Source organism: Microcaecilia unicolor, chromosome 7, assembly GCF_901765095.1.
Source record: "Microcaecilia unicolor chromosome 7, aMicUni1.1, whole genome shotgun sequence".
Taxonomy (NCBI): domain Eukaryota; kingdom Metazoa; phylum Chordata; class Amphibia; order Gymnophiona; family Siphonopidae; genus Microcaecilia; species Microcaecilia unicolor.
The window spans coordinates 65728221-65747564 of NC_044037.1; the positions used below are offsets into that span (position 1 = coordinate 65728221).

At 48.8% G+C, this 19344-nt stretch overlaps 1 protein-coding gene across 11 annotated transcripts in view; it reads left to right on the forward strand.

Annotated features, from left to right (window-relative positions):
• ZNF185 (zinc finger protein 185 with LIM domain) overlaps positions 1 to 19344 on the forward strand; it is a 209575-nt gene that overhangs the window by 188008 nt on the left and 2223 nt on the right. For all 11 annotated transcript variants that reach the window (XM_030209148.1, XM_030209154.1, XM_030209156.1 and 8 more), the window contains 3 exons: positions 5798 to 5884; positions 9098 to 9200; positions 17636 to 17734. In XM_030209148.1, the coding sequence (XP_030065008.1) occupies positions 5798 to 5884; positions 9098 to 9200; positions 17636 to 17734 (289 nt within the window). The remainder of the gene's footprint in view (positions 1 to 5797; positions 5885 to 9097; positions 9201 to 17635; positions 17735 to 19344) is intronic.

Sequence of the window (19344 nt, forward strand, 5' to 3'; positions counted from 1 at the left end):
GTCTGTACAGTGGGTGGAAACTTGTCTATCTGACTTCTATGACGTGCATCCACCCACATTAAATGTCCCAACCTACGGGAACCCACCATGTTTTTGCTCCATATGGACCCATAGCTTATGCTCCTCTCTACGAAACCATTCCACAGCAACCCGTGACTGTGCTGCACAATAGTACCAATAGAGATTGGGAACTCCCAGCCCTCCCTCCCGTTTATTCCTATATAAAAACGCCCTAGAGAGCCTTGGTCTCTTCTGGTTCCAGATGAACTTAATGATATTGTCCTGCAACCCCAACAAATAAGCCCGGGACATTCGCATTGGAATCACTTGAAACAGGTAAAGAAGGCGTGGCAACACATTCATCTTAATAGTGGCAATCCTTCCCATCCAGGAGAGCCCCAGGAACATCCAACTATCTAAATCTCTTGTTATCTCTCTCTTAAGGCCCGGGTAATTTACATCAAACAATTCAGACAATTTTTTTGGAACCTGGACCCCCAGGTATCTTATATCTCACTCAGCCCATTTAAAAGCAAAGGATGTCTTCAGCGTATCCATCAACCCCGCCGGGACACCTACCGCCATGCCAACCGATTTGCTAGCATTCAACTTGTAACCAGATATCCTAGCGTATCCCTCTATCTACCTCATCAAGTTGGGGAGGGAGACCAATGGCTTTCGTCATATACAAGAGAACATCATCTGCAAATAATGCAATTTTGTGCTCCCTATCTCCTATCTGAACTCCAGTAATGTCCACATTTTCACGAATAGCCTCGGCCAAGGGCTCCATCGCCAATGCAAATAACAAAGGGGACAGTGGACACCCCTGTCTAGTTCCTCTTCCCAACATGAAGTTCTTCGAGTTCCCATCGTTAATTCTCACGCAAGCTTGGGGAGACGAGTATAAGGCTTGAATCCAGGACCTATAAAACTGGCCAATTCCGACTCGATGTAATACCTTATCAAGATAGCCCCAATGGACCCTGTCGAAGGCCTTTTCCGCGTCTAATCCTAACAACACTACAGGCTTGGCCTTCACCTTTGCACTGTACAGCAAGTTCAACGTTCTACGTATGTTATCCGCTGCTTGCCTTTTGGCTACAAATCCAACCTGATCTGGGTGAATCAGATCTGGAAGCACCCGTCCCAGACGATCAGCAAGCACCTTCGCCAGTATCTTGACATCAGCATTGAGTATCAAGATAGGGCGATAGGATGCACAATCAACCTTGTCCTTACCCGGTTTTGGGACGACCGCCACCCAAGCCTCCATCATGGATTGGGGGAGTTTGGCCCCATCCCTCACAGCATTTATTACCATCGCCAGGTACGGAGCCAGCTCCCCCCCAAATGTCTTGAAAAACTCATTTGTGTATCCATCTAGACCCGGGGACTTGCCATTTGGCAGAGTTTTAATAACCTGAAGCTCTTCGTCCACTCCCACCGGTGCCTCCAAATCTCTCTTCTGCTGCTCGGTGAGCACCGACATGCCTCTGTCTTTCAGATATTTGTCTATCTCCCCAGTCTGTACAGCAGCATCCTCCCTATATAGCGATTCATAATATTGGGCAAATCGCTCCCAAATCTGCTTCGAGGCGTTCAATATGTTTCCTGTATCATTTTTTATTCTCAGGATTTGCCTATCCGCCCTCATTTTCCGCAACTTGTTAGCCAACAACCTTCCCCAGCTTATTAATGCTTTCATAGTATACCTGCTTCATACATGCATTCACAAACGTCAGGCTCTCCTCATGCATCGCAGCCATCTCCAACCACACCTTTTGGAACCTACGATAATCGGCCACAGCGCCAGTGGCCCTATACCTAGACTCCAGCACCCCCAGTCTCTCCAAGCAATTAGACAATCGCTCCTTTCATACTCTGGCCCTTTGACATGCCCACTTGATGAAGTGGCCCCTTGCTACTGCCTTGAAGGCATCCCAGACTGTACCTAAAGTGGGGCCTGAATCTACATTAAGGTCAAAATATTCCTTCAAAATTGGTACAAACCTAGCGACTATGCCTGGTTCTTGTAACAAACAGTTGTTGAGGGACCATCTTTGTTCTCTCACCTCTTCCCTTAGGGATGAAATACTTGCCCAAACCGGTGCATGGTCTGATATAGTGATGTGACCTATAGAGGAGTCACTCCCCCCTCCCAACAAGGATTTATCCACAAACACATAGTCCAGCCTTGAGTAGGAGGAATGCACCTGGGAGTAATATGTATAATCCCTACCTCTCGGGTGTTTCTGTCTCCACACATCGCATAGTCCCAACCCTTCCACCAAATGTTTCAAGGCTTTGGAGACTCTATTATCGCTTGTAGTAGGAGGAGAGGACCTATCTCGACTGGGCTGCATAGTCACGTTGAAATCTCCTGCCACCAGCACCTTGCCTCTTGCAAATGCCTGCAATTCCCTCCGAAGGCACTGGTAAAAGCGCTCTTGCCTCTCATTAGGGGCATAGACACATGCCAGTGTGCATTCCTCCTGTTCTAGCATTACATGTACAAAAAGATAGCGCCCCTCTGCTTCCTGCTTCTCATGTAGTACCTGTACCTTAACATCTTTATGAAATATGATTGCTACACCCCTTTTTTTAGCCCCCTTTGTGTCAGATGCACTACATACCAGCGGGTATTGCCTTGTGGTCAGGAGCCTTTCATGCCGTCTATGCAAGTGGGTTTCTTGCAGAAAAGCCACCTGTGGGTGCGTTAGGCTTAATTCTCGCCCCAGGGCATGTCTTTTAAAGGGCGAGTTCAAACCTTTTATGTTATAGGTTAGAAATTTAAGATCTGTCATCCTGACTATTCTTTACACGATACCGTTTAGCTAAGCTACATGGTCGAGTCCCTAAGTCTCCCCCCTCCCCACTGCCTACCTCCCCTATTAACCCCTCACTCCTCCCGACTACCCCGTTCCTCCCTATCCTCCCCCTCCCAAGATCTCCCCCCTCCCACTATTAACCACCCACCAACTAGTGTGTTACCACATTACTTGGGAATATAGAAGAAGAAACCCCACCAGCCAAACAAACAAATATTATGCAGTCTTATCAATATACTAACAAGTGGCGTACCCAGTGGTGTGCTGGAGCAGGCTCTCACAGGCTCGCAAGAGCCGGTTGTTAAGTTTTTAAGAATTTTGGGAGCCGGTTGTTAAAGTAGGGCCCTCCATGGCTACTTTAACAACTGGCTCCCAAAATGTGGGCTTGGGCCCCCTGCTGAATTCTCTTTTACTTTGCTGGTGGGGATGCTGAGCCCTGCCAGCCAAGTAAATAGACTACTGCTGCTCCCCGCTCCTTGTTTCCAACTCTGGGCAGCAGGCTGGGACTTCTCGAGCATGTGAGAGAAGTTCCAGCATGCTGCTCAGAGCAAGACGTTGGCAGTCCATTTATTGGCTGCCAGCAAAGGTATAAAGGGAGGGAGGAGAGAGAGACAAGTGTTCCCCCCCCCCCCCCCCCCCCCGGGCCACCCCTGGCACTTCCTACTGCAGAGCTGGCTACGTCTGGAGAAAGAGCCTGTTGTTAAAAATTTACCAGCACACCCCTGGGCGTACCCCCAACTCAACCCACCCCGCACCCAACCTCCCACCTTCTTTTACCTTCAACCCCCCAACTGCTCCCCGCAAAGTCCAACCCTAGTGAATTGTCTTTTCAGCTCTTTCCAGGCATAGGTCCCTCATTGCTGTGTACCGCACGCTGTGAGGCCCAGCATTGACATCGCCAAAGAATGCATCTTCCCCTCAGGTCTGTGGCGCATTCTTCTTTGTTGCTTTCTCCACTCTTTCCACCTCTGCATTCGTACTCTCGTGGAGGGAGCCATCACTGTCGGAAGAGCCTCTGTCTGTGTTAACCCTGCTGCAAACAAGTGTTTCCACGCCGACTCCACCTTTCTGCAACGGACCCTCTCACCTTGAATCTTGAAACAGATAGCAAACGGGAAGGCCCATCTGTAGGGTATCTTTTCTTTGGCCAAGACCTCAATGACAGGTTTCATGTCTCTCCGCTGATTCAATATAAACTGAGAGAGGTCTTGGTAAATCGAGACACGTGCTCCATTGTATTCCAGCACTGGATTCTGGCGTGCTTGCTGCCATATCTGCTCCTTAATCCCGTAAGCTGCGAATCTGACCACTATATCACGCGGTCTGTTGTCTCTTGGTTTCTTCAGCGCTCTATGGGCTCTGTCGAGGCCCATTGCTCCAGCTTCAAAGGCGTCCCCCATGAGCTGTGTGCATATGGCACGCACCACCTCTGGGACGTCTTCCAGGCCTCTGCTCTCTGGAATCCCCCGAAAACATAGGTTCTGTCTGCGCCCTCTATTTTCAATATCATCCAGATGGTATTGTAGTTCCTCCGCCTGCTCCGCCATTTTAGCCAGTCTCCTGTCCACTGCCTCGTTCTTTTCCGTCTGCTCATCTGCTCTCTCTTCCAAGGCCTCAACCCTACCCCCAAGCTCATGGAGATCGTCACTCAGCACGTCTACATGCTCTAAGATCTCCTCCTTCGAAGCCAAGATCTCCGCTCGTAGCACTTCGAAGCATTTTTGCATCTCCGACGGGGTAGCGGTTGTAGAAGCAGAGTCCTCTCGCTCTTCTCTGAGGGCCGCCGAATCTGCACCTGGGGTATTTCGCGACTTGGGGGATGCAGGTTGTGATAGGCCCTTCGTCAGCTGGTGCGTAGCTTGGCGCTCGTCCCGTAGCGTTCCGCTACTTTTTTTACTCATTTCTGCGAGGGACTTCAAAATCTTCCCGTCAGCTGCTTTTTGCTCAAAAGGGAAAGGCTGAAGACTGCAATTTACGCTGATTTAAGGTGTGGAGGTGCGGAGCTAGTAAATCAGGCGGCCATTCAGCCTCGTGACGTCACTTCCCCTATTGCTATTAATTTTTATTACCTAGATGTGAGGCTAGGAAATGCTAGCTCCCGTCCACTCCCAAGCACTCTACCAAAACCCTCATCCACACCTTTGTCACCTCTCGTTTAGACTACTGCAATCTGCTTCTTGCTGGCCTCCCACTTAGTCACCTCTCCCCCCTCCAGTCGGTTCAAAACTCTGCTGCCCATCTCGTCTTCCACCAGGCTCGCTTTACTCATACTACCCCTCTCCTCAAGACCCTTCACTGGCTCCCTATCCGTTTTCGCATCCTGTTCAAACTTCTTCTACTAACCTATAAATGTACTCACTCTGCTGCTCCCCAGTATCTCTCCACACTCGTCGCTCCCTACACCCCTTCCCGTGCACTCCGCTCCATGGATAAATCCTTCTTATCTGTTCCCTTCTCCACTACTGCCAACTCCAGACTTCGCGCCTTCTGTCTCGCTGCACCCTACGCCTGGAATAAACTTCCTGAGCCCCTACGTCTTGCCCCATCCTTGGCCACCTAGACTGAAAGCCCACCTCTTTAACATTGCTTTTGACTCGTAACCACTTGTAACCACTCGCCTCCACCTACCCTCCTCTCTTCCTTCCTGTTCACATTAATTGATTTGATTTGCTTACTTTATTTATTTTTTGTCTATTAGATTGTAAGCTCTTTGAGCAGGGACTGTCTTTCTTCTATGTTTGTGCAGCGCTGCGTACACCTTGTAGCGCTATAGAAATGCTAAATAGTAGTGGTAGTAGTCCAAGGTTTCTCCATGTAAACTACCTGAACTAGCTGTCTTCCTATGTGTTTTTAAAAATGTATCCAATAAAACAGATTTTAATCCTAACTTCTTGGCTTCTAGTACATACTGTATTGTTTTGCTCAGTTTACTGTAAATATTGATCTTTTCCTTTCTTCTCCATTAGCAACAATGGAGGATATCTCACTGATCACACTGAAAGAGACTCCTACAGTAGTAACTTTAGCACTCCATACAGCAGTGCACCCAGGAGGTAAGACTGCATCTAGCAATAGTATTACCATTATACAACTATGGACAGGCTGATCAAAACTGTGTACATGTTCCATTTCAAATCATGCTGGGGTTTGTAACTCTGAGGGGCCCTTTTACTAAGCCACGTAGGTGCCTATGCGTTCCCAGTGTGCGTCAATTTTGAGTTACTGCCTGGCTACCGCGCGGCCCTTGCAGTAGTTTCATTTTTGACACATGCCCGCCAGAAAATATTTTTATTTTGCTGGCGTGGCGGCGGTAATCGGCATTTTACGCACGTAGACCATTACCGCTCGATTACTACCACGTGAGACCTTACCGCTAGGTCAATGGCTGGCAGTAAGGTCTCAGACCCAAAATGGATGCACAGCAATTTTCATTTTGCCGCACGTCCATTTTTGGCAAAAATTTTTTAAAGGCATTTTTTTACAGGTGCACTGAAAAATTATTCTGCGTGCGCCCAAAACACGCATCTACACTACTGCAGGCCATTTTTCAGCGCGCCTGTGTAAAAGTGCCCCTGTGTTCTCACTGGGAAGGGCAAGACAATACGTGAGCTAGGAGAGAAAAATCATCCTTAAGGAAAGATTTCCAAAACTTGTGTGTGACCCTGATGTCCCTTGCAAAAGAGACAGAGAGAGAGAGAGTATTTTTTTTTTTTTGCTAAATGCCGTATAAGATTCAGACCAAGCAATTTGACCAAAGTACATATTAACTGAATGAAAGATCCTGTTGTACTCTATGAGGGGCCCTTTTACTAAAGAGTTGGCGTTCGGCAATGGGCTGGCTGCTCGCCAATCCAGAACTACCGCCAGGCTACTGGTAGTCACCATCCCCAGCTCGCGCCATTTCTGGCACTACAAAAATATTTTCTAATTTTATAGCGCCAATGCTTACCGGTTAGCGCAGGAACAGTAAGTGCTCCCTCCTGAAACAGCCATGTGGTAAGTGGTTCACTTACTGTACGGCCATTTCTTTAACTAAAAAAAGAGAAAGCCTTTTACCCACTGCAGTAAAAGGGGGCCTCAGCGTACATCAAAAACACACACTGATGCTAGTGCAGGCCCCCCCCCCCATTACCGCAGCTTAGTTAAAGGACCCCCCCTTTTTTTTTGTCTCTGCAAAAAAAAAAATTCCACTGCACATTACAGGATATTTATTTGTAATGTGCCACATCCTTTAGAATAATTTGCACCTCCAACATTCCATCGCTGTCTGGCTGCCTGGGTTCATAACATCGGATGACGTCAGCCAGCCTCCAGCGTTCCATTCCCCCTCACTGCCCCGCCCTCGCTTCAAAACGTAATGACATCAGAGGGCGGAACAGTGAGAGGGAAGGGAACGCTGGAGGCGAGCTAACATCAGGAGGGATGTTAGGAACGGAACGGAAGCCATTGCCAGCCAGCCAGAGAACGTTCAGGTACAAATCGAGGGGTGGAGAGAATCGCGGGACATCGAGGGGAAGGGAGGGAGGAATGGAAGGGGAGGGCAGGGCAGGGAAGAAGAGAATTGATGGGCATGGATGGGATGGGAGGATAGTAAAGGAGAGAATCATGGGACACGGATGGGAGGGCAGGGAAGAGGAGAATTGCAGGACATGGAGGGGAGGGCAGGGGAGAGACAAAAAATCACTTACAAGAGAGCCTTTCTAGGGTCCGTTTCATTGTTGAGGAAATGGGCTGGGTTCCAGTAGTATAGTAATAAGGTTGGAAAAAAAAGTTCTTCATAAGTAAGACTTAAAGTGACTTGTTCTGGCAGATATATGTTGGAACTTTACTAGACTTATAGTAAGATACTTAATCATACCTTCCATACCCCCCTAATTTCATAAATAGAAATGTGAAGCACCCACTTGTCTGCTGCCTTGGCAAGACTAGCTGTTTATAAATCTAGGGCCTTGTTTACTAAGGTGCGCTAGCGTTTTTAGCAGATGCTAAAAATTAGTGTGCGCTAATGCTAGAGACATCCATAGGAATATATGGGTGTCTCTAGTATTACCGTGCGCTAAAATTGCTATCGCGCCTACAGCACAGCTTCGTAAACAGGGCCCCTACTCTGAAATAATAGATCCTAAACTTGCCTGGTTGTGAAGGAGCCACTTTGTTTTTCTTTAATGTTTATTTCTTTGAGAATGAGAACAAATGTAAGGCTGCAACTTCTTTATTTTACCCTGTGGATGCCACAACAGCACCCCCTCCCTCCATTGCCCTACTTCTGCTTATGAATTGAGACCCGAGCTTTTAAAGTAGAGCACAACTGAGCTTCACTCCACTGCTGTACTAGAACACAGTTTTTGTTGGTTTTTAATTATTACTATTTGAAGAGTTAAAGGGGTGGGTGGGGGGAACGATGTCCTAACTAGATAGCCTACCCTAATGATTCAATCTAACCAAAGCTTGCCCACATGATTCTTACTGACGATTGTTTATACATTGACCATGTTTCCCATTATCCTTATTGCTACCCCATATCCATTCCTCTCCATCTTCCTACGCCTACCTCCCAACGCTCATTTCCTTCTGCACCCAATTCCTCCTATGTTCAATTTACTTATCTGTTAACCCCATTAATATTGCATTTACTACAAACTGTATATTCTTCTTACGACTTTGTAATTCTTTATATTGTTACTATGTAAGCCGCATTGAGCCTGCCATGTGTGGGAAAGCGCGGGGTACAAATGTAATGAATAAATAAATAAATAACTTTATTGTGATTTTGCAGTGAAGACATTGCATGCCGTTTTCATTACTGTACGCTTGAACTGCACATGCGAGAGAGGTGAAATATCTGTAAACACCATAATCAGCTCAGGGTATTTGCCAATCTGACATGTCCATCCAGTCATGCAAACTGTATGGCCACCATACTGAAATGCCACAACATAATCATGTCAGCTTGGATGCAGATAGGGAAGCAAGATTTAGTGCTAGGTACATGGAGTAGAGATAGCTTTCAAATCCCTCCATAAATAACCTAGGCAGAATCCAGTGAGATTCCATAGTGCACCAGAGGATTCTGACCCTTTACTGCACAGCGAGACCTTTTTACTAGTATCTTTAAAAGTAAAATCCCCTTGCATGCTGCAAAAGTAAAGACTAAATAAAGCATTAGCACTGTGTGAGCAAGTAATATGGCTATTTTCTGCATTACCTTTTCTTCCTCTCTCTCAGTACCTCATGCTCACTTTTTTCTTCCTTATTCATGTCTTCAGGTCAGGTGAAGGTCCCTGCACATACTGTGGTCGTGAAATTAATGATTGTGCTAAGATCATCCTGGATCATCTTAATATTTACTGCCATGAATACTGCTTCAAGGTAAAGAGCATTACTTCCTCAAAACAAGTATCTTACTTAGCATCCGTTATGCTCATTGTAACAGTAAAGTTCTACTAAGTTCAGCAAAGTTTGCAAACCATAAAACAAAATATCTAGGGCCATTCTGAGAGTATTGGGCACTCTAGGCAAACTTTCAGCCTTGTGCCCTCCCCCTCAATTAGCTTTCTAGCCCCAGCCCACTTCCCAAGATTTCGATAATTGCACTCAATAGTCTTTATCATACTACCACCACTCGTTCAAAAATACTACTATGAAAAATACAAAATTTGACATAAATTTAAATATTTAAACCGCCTTCACCTGCTTGCCAGATATGGTGGTATATCAAGACTTTAATATAAGCATGAGATCATACCAAAAGCAGGGATGGAAGTATTTCAAATATTAACAACAATGGTGCGTTTTATTTTTGACCAAAGCACCTTCTAGCAACATATGACTGAAACAAATGCATTCTTCTTGCGTAATAAATCACTATTTATTAGAACATAAATAAAAATAACATTTTGAGGTGGATAATCTAAACATCATTTCTGAAAGAGATTGCACATTCATTCCTCCTAGCTGAAGGGGAGAATAAAGCAATGATAGGATGTGATTTACTAAACATTTTCCCCATAGACACAGAAGAAAATCTTTAGCAAATCAGGCCTGTAGTTCACAGCAAACTGGAAGGCTGGAGGAAAAGCAGCTGAAAAGAGGTATATTTGAAATAAAGGAGTTGGCAGCATATGTACTTAAATTCCACAGGACCTCTGTTAATGAATAGTACTTTTAAAGCAAATACTATCCCATGGATTCTATATATCATGCCTAGTGTAATAATGCACGTAACTTAATTGGCTTAATAAGCAATAATGAGCAATAATTAGAATTTACGTGCACAATTCATTAAGTGCATTCTGTAACACAGTGCGCCTAAATTCTAATGTGCACAGCCAAAAAGGGGCATGGTTATAGGTGGAGAAATGGGCATTTTGTGGGCATTCCAAAATTTACGCGCACTGTTATAGAATTTGGCCCTCTGTGCCTAAATCTACGCGCTGGTATTTATGCCATGTTTTCCTTGGTGTAAATGGATGCTCATAGTTCTAGGCGCAGGGATATCAACTAAGCATATTCTATATACCGCACCTAAATCTAGGCACTGCTTATAGAATACACTTAATTGGAAATTTGTTCCGCACGGATTTTTCAGATGCTATATATAGAATATGGCCCTATATACATAAAGTTAAGATGACTGTAGAATTGGATTCCTTAACACCAATCTATAACCCTGAGAGTAGCCAGGAACTGGCTTTTTCTTTTTTTTTAGATTATCAGTTTAAAACATAGAGGGCCCGATATTCAGCTGGCAGTGTTCAGCATTTTGCTAACCACCTCCGGATTTATTCCTGGATATTCAATGCCGGAACATGTCCAGGTACCAGCATTGAACATTCAGGCATATGTGACTAGATAAAGTATAGCTGATTAAGTGCAATACTCATTCTCCGAGGACAAGCAGGCTGCTTGTTCTCACTGATGGGTGATGTCCACGGCAGCCCCTCCAATCGGAACACTTTACTAGCAAAGGCCTTTGCTAGTCCTCGCGCGCTCATGCGCACCGCGCATGCGCGGCCGTCTTCCCGCCCGAACCGGCTCGTGTTCGTCAGTCTTCTTTTGTCCGCGCTCGGTACGGTCGTGTTTTCGCCGTGTCGTGCCCCGCAAAGTCAACCTCGCGCGTCCTTCGTGTTGTTTTCAAAAAAAAAAAAAAATAAACCATTCTGTGTGTGGAAAGAGACTCTTCAGTCTCTTTTCCCCCCGCTATTTCTAGCTTTTTCGCCCCAATAAGTTTTCTTTCGTCGTCGGGGTAGGCCGCTTTTAGGCCTCGGGTCGAAGTTTTCTTCCCCTTGTTTTTTCGGGTGCCTTTTCCGCCATTTCGACTTTTGATCTCGCCGGCGTGATTTTTCCGCCCATGACATCGAAGTCTCCCAGCGGCTTCAAAAAGTGCACCCAGTGCGCCCGGGTCATCTCGCTCACTGACAGGCACGCGTCGTGTCTTCAGTGCTTGGGGGCTGGGCACCGCCCGCAGGCCTGTAGTCTGTGTTCCCTTTTGCAAAAGCGGACTCAGGTAGCGAGATTGGCCCAGTGGAACGTTTTGTTCTCGGGCTCTTCGTCGACATCGGCACCGGGGGTATCGAGTGCATCGACGTCTTCAGCGTCCAGACCTTCATCCTCGGCCGCCAGTGCATCGAGTGCATCGAGGCATCGGCCCTCTGCATCGGCGCTGAGACATCGGACAGCTGCATCGACGTCGGTGGTACCGGGATCTCGTCGGCTGATGTCGTCGGACGGTGGTGCTTCGTCTGGAGTGCAGGTGAGGGCTGTCCATTCCCCTGCTGGTGGCGGTGAGCCTTCGGGTGGGTCTCCCCCTACCCTGAGGGCTCCTGCGGTACAGCCCCCCCGAGACCGACCTCCTTCGGCCTCGGCCCCGAGGAAGCGACGGTTGGATTCTACGTCCTCCTCGTCGGTGCCGGGAAGTTCCGGTGACATGCTTCGTTCCAAGAAGTCGAAGAAGCATCGTCATCGGTCTCCTTCCCGTGTCGGCACCGAGAGCTCTGGGTCGCCGAGGGAGTCGGCACCCAGTAGGCATCGGCACCGAGAGGACCGCTCACCCTCTGTCCAGGAGGTGTCGATGCGCTCCGCTCTGGACAGCCCGGAACAGCCTCCACGCCCGGAACAGGTTCTGACGTTGACGCCTGCATCGACATCCATGCCTTTCTCTGCAGCCCCTCTGAACGAGAGCCTCCGGGCCGTTCTCCCAGAGATTCTGGGAGAGCTGTTGCGCCCTACCCCTCCGGTACCGGCGGTGCTTGCGCCACCGGTACCGTCGAGCGTGGCGCCGGCTGGCCCATCGCCCGACGTGAGGTCTCCGGCGTCGGTGCCGCATGCGGTACCGGCTGCCGTCGCCTCCCAGGAAGGCTCCCCGACTACGTCGGTGGAGGGAGCTTCGCCGATGCGGGCGAGGGAGTCTACCTCTCGACGCCCCCATCGTGGACGTGGCTCCACGGAGTCGAGTCGGGCGAGGTTGCAGACACAGGTCCGTGAACTTGTGTCTGACACCGAGGGTGAGGCCTTGTGGGAAGAGGAAGAAGACCCCAGATATTTCTCTGACGAGGAGTCTGAAGGTCTTCCTTCCGATCCCACTCCCTCTCCTGAAAGACAGCTTTCTCCTCCCGAGAGTCTGTCTTTCGCTTCCTTTGTCCGGGAGATGTCTACAGCCATCCCCTTCCCGGTGGTTGTGGAGGACGAGCCCAGGGCTGAAATGTTTGAGCTCCTGGACTATCCTTCTCCACCTAAGGAAGCGTCCACAGTACCCATGCACCATGTCCTAAAAAAGACATTGCTGGCGAACTGGACCAAGCCTCTAACTAATCCCCACATTCCCAAGAAGATCGAGTCCCAGTACCGGATCCATGGAGACCCAGAGCTGATGCGCACTCAGTTGCCTCATGACTCTGGAGTTGTGGATTTGGCCCTAAAGAAGGCTAAGAGTTCTAGGGAGCATGCTTCGGCGCCCCCGGGCAAGGACTCTAGAACCTTAGACTCCTTTGGGAGGAAGGCCTACCATTCTTCTATGCTCGTGGCCAAAATTCAGTCCTACCAGCTCTACACGAGCATACACATGCGGAACAATGTGCGGCAGTTGGCGGGTTTGGTGGATGCGCTCCCCCCTGAGCAAGCCAAGCCTTTTCAGGAGGTGGTCAGGCAGCTGAAGGCGTGCAGAAAATTCCTGGCCAGAGGGGTGTATGACACCTTTGATGTTGCGTCCAGGGCCGCTGCTCAAGGTGTGGTGATGCGCAGACTCTCATGGCTGCGTGCCTCCGACCTGGAGAATAGAATCCAGCAGCGGATTGCGGACTCGCCTTGCCGTGCGGATAATATTTTTGGAGAGAAAGTCGAACAGGTGGTAGAGCAGCTCCACCAGCGGGACACCGCATTCGACAAGTTCTCCCGCCGGCAGCCTTCAGCATCTACCTCTACAGGTAGAAGATTTTTCGGGGGAAGGAAGACTGTTCCCTACTCTTCTGGCAAGCGTAGGTACAATCCTCCTTCTCGACAGCCTGCGGCCCAGGCTAAGCCCCAGCGCGCTCGCTCTCGTCAGCAGCGTGCGCCTCAGCAAGGCCCCTCGGCTCCCCAGCAAAAGCAAGGGACGAGCTTTTGACTGGCTCCAGCAGAGCATAGCCGACATCCAAGTGTCAGTGCCAGGCGACCTGCCAGTCGGAGGGAGGTTGAAAGCTTTTCACCAAAGGTGGCCTCTCATAACCTCCGATCAGTGGGTTCTCCAAATAGTCCGGCAAGGATACACCCTCAATTTGGCCTCAAAACCTCCAAATTGTCCACCGGGGGCTCAGTCTTACAGCTTCCAGCACAAGCAGGTACTTGCAGAGGAACTCTCCGCCCTTCTCAGCGCCAATGCGGTCGAGCCCGTGCCATCCGGGCAAGAAGGGCTGGGATTCTATTCCAGGTACTTCCTTGTGGAAAAGAAAACAGGGGGGATGCGTCCCATCCTAGACCTAAGGGCCCTGAACAAATATCTGGTCAAAGAAAAGTTCAGGATGCTTTCCCTGGGCACCCTTCTTCCCATGATTCAGGAAAACGATTGGCTATGCTCTCTGGACTTAAAGGATGCCTACACACACATCCCGATACTGCCAGCTCACAGGCAGTATCTGCGATTTCAGCTGGGCACACGTCACTTCCAGTACTGTGTGCTACCCTTTGGGCTCGCCTCTGCGCCCAGGGTGTTCACAAAGTGCTTGGCTGTAGTAGCAGCGGCACTTCGCAGGCTGGGGGTGCACGTGTTCCCATATCTCGACGATTGGCTGGTGAAGAACACATCCGAGGCAGGAGCCCTGCAGTCCATGCAGATGACTATTCGCCTCCTGGAGCTACTAGGGTTTGTGATCAATTATCCAAAGTCCCATCTTCTCCCAGTGCAGAAACTCGAATTCATAGGAGCTCTGCTGGATTCCCGGACGGCTCGCGCCTAACTCCCAGAGGCGAGAGCCAACAATTTGTTGTCCCTCGTCTCGCGGGTGCGAGCGTCACAGCAGATCACAGCTCGGCAGATGTTGAGATTGCTGGGCCACATGGCCTCCACAGTCCATGTGACTCCCATGGCCCGCCTTCACATGAGATCTGCTCAATGGACCCTAGCTTCCCAGTGGTTTCAGGCTGCTGGGGATCTAGAAGACGTGATCCATCTGTCCACGAGCTTTCTCAAATCCCTGTATTGGTGGACGATTTGGTCCAACTTGACTCTGGGACGTCCTTTCCAAATTCCTCAGCCACAAAAAGTGCTGACCACGGATGCGTCTCTCCTGGGATGGGGAGCTCATGTCGATGGGCTTCACACCCAAGGAAGCTGGTCCCTCCAGGAACGCGATCTGCAGATCAATCTTCTGGAGTTGCGAGCGATCTGGAACGCTCTGAAGGCTTTCAGAGATCGGCTGTCCCACTAAATTATCCAAATTCAGACAGACAACCAGGTTGCCATGTACTACGTCAACAAGCAGGGGGGCACCGGATCTCGCCCCCTGTGTCAGGAAGCCGTCAGCATGTGGCTCTGGGCTCGCCGTCACGGCATGGTGCTCCAAGCCACATATCTGGCAGGCGTAAACAACAGTCTGGCCGACAGGTTGAGCAGGATTATGCAACCTCACGAGTGGTCGCTCAATTCCCGTGTAGTGCGACAGATCTTCCAGGTGTGGGGCACCCCCTTGGTAGATCTCTTCGCATCTCGAGCCAACCACAAAGTCCCTCAGTTCTGTTCCAGGCTTCAGGCCCACGGCAGACTGGCATCGGATGCCTTCCTCCTGGACTGGGGGGAGGGTCTGCTGTATGCTTATCCTCCCATACCTCTGGTGGGGAAGACTTTGTTGAAACTCAAGCAAGACCGAGGCACCATGATTCTGATTGCTCCCTTTTGGCCGCGTCAGATCTGGTTCCCTCTTCTTCTGGAGTTGTCCTCCGAAGAACCGTGGAGATTGGAGTGTTTTCCGACCCTCATCACACAGGACGAAGGGGCGCTTCTGCATCCCAACCTCCAGTCTCTGGCTCTCACGGCCTGGATGTTGAGAGTGTAGACTTTGCCTCTTTGGGTCTGTCAGAGGGTGTCTCCCGTGTCTTGCTTGCTTCCAGGAAAGATTCCACTAAGAGGAGTTACTTCTTTTTATGGAGGAGGTTTGCCGTCTGGTGTGACAGCAAGGCCCTAGATCCTCGCTCTTGTCCTACACAGACCCTGCTTGAATACCTTCTGCACTTGTCTGAGTCTGATCTCAAGACCAACTCTGTAAGGGTTCACCTTAGTGCAATCAGTGCATACCATTACCGTGTGGAAGGTAAGCCGATCTCAGGACAGCCTTTAGTTGTTCGCTTCATGAGAGGTTTGCTTTTGTCAAAGCCCCCTGTCAAGCCTCCTACAGTGTCATGGGATCTCAATGTCGTTCTCACCCAGCTGATGAAACCTCCTTTTGAGCCACTGAACTCCTGCCATCTGAAGTACTTGACCTGGAAGGTCATTTTCTTGGTGGCAGTTACTTCAGCTCGTAGAGTCAGTGAGCTTCAGGCCCTAGTAGCCCAGGCCCCTTACACCAAATTTCATCATAACAGAGTAGTCCTCCGCACTCACCCTAAGTTCTTGCCAAAGGTTGTGTCGGAGTTCCATCTGAACCAGTCAATTGTCTTGCCAACATTCTTTCCCCGTCCTCATTCCTGCCCTGCTGAACGTCAGCTGCACACATTGGACTGCAAGAGAGCATTGGCCTTCTACCTGGAGCGGACACAGCCCAACAGACAGTCCGCCCAATTGTTTGTTTCTTTTGATCCCAACAGGAGGGGAGTGGCTGTGGGGAAACGCACCATATCCAATTGGCTAGCAGATTGCATTTCCTTCACTTACGCCCAGGCTGGGCTGGCTCTTGAGGGTCATGTCACGGCTCATAATGTTAGAGCCATGGCAGCGTCGGTAGCCCACTTGAAGTCAGCCTCTATTGAAGAAATTTGCAAAGCTGCGACGTGGTCATCTGTCCACACATTCACATCTCATTACTGCCTGCAGCAGGATACCCGACGCGACAGTCGGTTCGGGCAGTCAGTTCTTCAGAACCTGTTTGGGCTTTAGGATCCAACTCCACCCCCGAGGGCCCTGTTTGTTCTGTTCCAGGCTGCACTCTCAGTTAGTTGGTAAATTGTTTAGGTCAATCTCTGTTATGTCCTCACCGTTGCGAGGCCCAATTGACCATGGTTGTTGTTTTGAGTGAGCCTGGGGGCTAGGGATACCCCATCAGTGAGAACAAGCAGCCTGCTTGTCCTCGGAGAAAGCGAATGCTACATACCTGTAGAAGGTATTCTCCGAGGACAGCAGGCTGATTGTTCTCACAAACCCGCCCGCCTCCCCTTTGGAGTTGTGTCTTCCCTTGCTTTGTTTTGCTACTTATGGGACTGACGAACACGAGCCGGTTCGGGCGGGAAGATGGCCGCGCATGCGCGATGCGCATGAGCGCGCGAGGACTAGCAAAAGCCTTTGCTAGTAAAGTGTTCCGATTGGAGGGGCTGCCGTGGACGTCACCCATCAGTGAGAACAATCAGCCTGCTGTCCTCGGAGAATACCTTCTACAGGTATGTAGCATTCGCTGTACCTAATCAGCTATGATGAACCACATACAGATGGGCCTTTGTTCTATGTGGTCCTGTTTATGCAGTTTTCCTAGTCGGTTAAGTGCTGAATATCGGCACTTAACCTGCTAAGTGCCGATTGCTCCCCCAGAATGCCCACAAAGTAGCTGATTTTGACTTAGGCACTAAGGGCTAGATTCTATATATGGCACCATGGAGTGATACAGAGGCATTATAGTATTTTCAGTCTTACTCACCATCCCTTTCCTAATAATTCCTAGCATCCCCTTTGCTTATAATAGCGTGCATAATTTTAAGAACTATTCATGATCCACCCATTCCACACCATGGCCACACCTCCTTTTCATCTTCATGCATTAGAATTTACATGCAGTACTTTATAGAATACACTTAAGTTGTGTGCGTAAATTCTAATTAAAGCCAATTAGTGTCAATAATTGCTTGTTAATTGACAATTATCAGCACTGATTGGCTTGTTAAGATAATTAAGTTGCATGCGCAATGCAGAATATGACCTGACCTGTGCACATAATTCAAGTTGCTCTGTATAGAATCTGGGGGTAACCGGGCTTTTTCAATGGTACTATATGGTTAAGTGCTGCTGGATATGCCTGGTTAGCCCCAGACAAGTGATTTCTGTATGTTTAAATCGCTTTTAATATCAACCCCAGATTTTGCAAGAGAAATTTGGGTCATGTCGCTAATCTGGTATTTTCTTGTCTATACAGTGTGCAATATGCCACAAGCCCATGGGAGACCTACTCGACAGCATATTTATTCATCGGGATGTGGTCCACTGTCAGAGCTGCTATGAAAAACTCTTCTAGGTTGGTACTAAAATTTTGAGCTAACATAATAGATGAAGAATCAGCCTTAAAGCACAGCAGCAGCGCTGAAGGTCCCATATCTCATCCCAAGGTGACCTCCCACTTCTTTAGTCTGCTAGGATTGAAAGTACTGTAGAACCTCTGTTGTTCTCTTTCGAGAAACAGGAAGTTTCAGTCAAGCTCATAATCTCTCTACAAGAGAATTACTATGCAATAATGAGGTAAAGTAAGAAAGAGAAGAGGATAACTATCAACACTGACATCGCACAACTTCCTAGCGCAAGCCTAATGCAAAATTATAGCTCTCCAATCCAATTAGCAAATAGAATGAAATTACTGTTGCATGAAAAAGTATATGCTGTCGGGAAAAAAAACAGCCTACACTTCCACGATAGCATACAACCATGTGCTACACTGAAATGTAAAATGCCACTCTTTCTGTCAGTGTGTGAGCGAGAACTGGCTGACGCATTGACAGGAAGGGAGATATTAGAAAAAAAAACATCTCACTGGACTCTATGTCCCCACTTCCCACAAGCAATCCCCCAAAGAATCCCTGGTGATCTAATGGACCTCCTGTCTTCCCATGGACCTCCCTGATCCACCCTCCCCCTCTCAACACCCAAAACAAAAAAACACCATGGTGGTCTAGTGAACCCCCATCCTCCAACATCCAAAATAGAATCCATGTTGGTCTAGTGGACCTGACTCCCCTCCCAACAACTGCCCTGTATTCCCCCCCCCCCCCCCCCCCCCCCCCCCCCATGCATCTTAAAATTGGGAAGCAGGAGAGAGGCCCACTTGCTCCTGCCTTCATGTCATCATCATGCAGAATGGTGGCACCTGACCTTTGCAGTGCATCCTGGGATTCACTACATGAGTCGGGCACCACTGTTTTCTAATATGGCAGTGCAGAGGCAGGAGCAAGTGGGCATTACTCCTATTCCTAAGTTAAAATGTGTGTGCAGATCTGTGGGGTTCAGGTAGGCCACAGGGGGTTGGAGTTCACTGGACTACCATGTATTTTTTTGTTTTGGGTGCCAGGGAGTGAAGGGTTGGAAGACTGGGGGATGACCTCTGTGGTTGAGGGTTCAGAGCCTGGGAGAGGGTCATTTATGGGGTCAACGATATTTTTGGAGTCTGGGGTGGGAGAGTCTAGGTCTTTTGCTGGGGGTCAGTGATCTGAGGTGAAGTGCTACACCTCACCTTAGGTCACCCTCTGCTTCAAAGTCAGAAAAAAGTTGCAGGTATTTTATGCATACTTTGACTTTAAGAATAGCTGTGCTAGGTGAGGCCAATACCAAGTCATTAAGGCCTTGGCATTGTGCTTAGCCGTTCACTCTTCTGCAGACTTCTCTGCATCTGTGCTGACTTAATTAGCCTTATTACCATTGTTTTAAATATGCTGAGCACCAGTGTCTAACCCTAGGCTTTGCACAGGGTTAGCTTGTGTGCAGAAAACTCTTTCTGCATCACATGCCCACAAAATTGTATGCTAAAGCTATTCTAGCTCTGCATAAGACCTGAGTGCACTTAATTGTATTGGCCCCAGTGTGCACTAATGCCTTTAGTATGCAAGGCCCATTACATAAAATGGGCCCTGACACAAA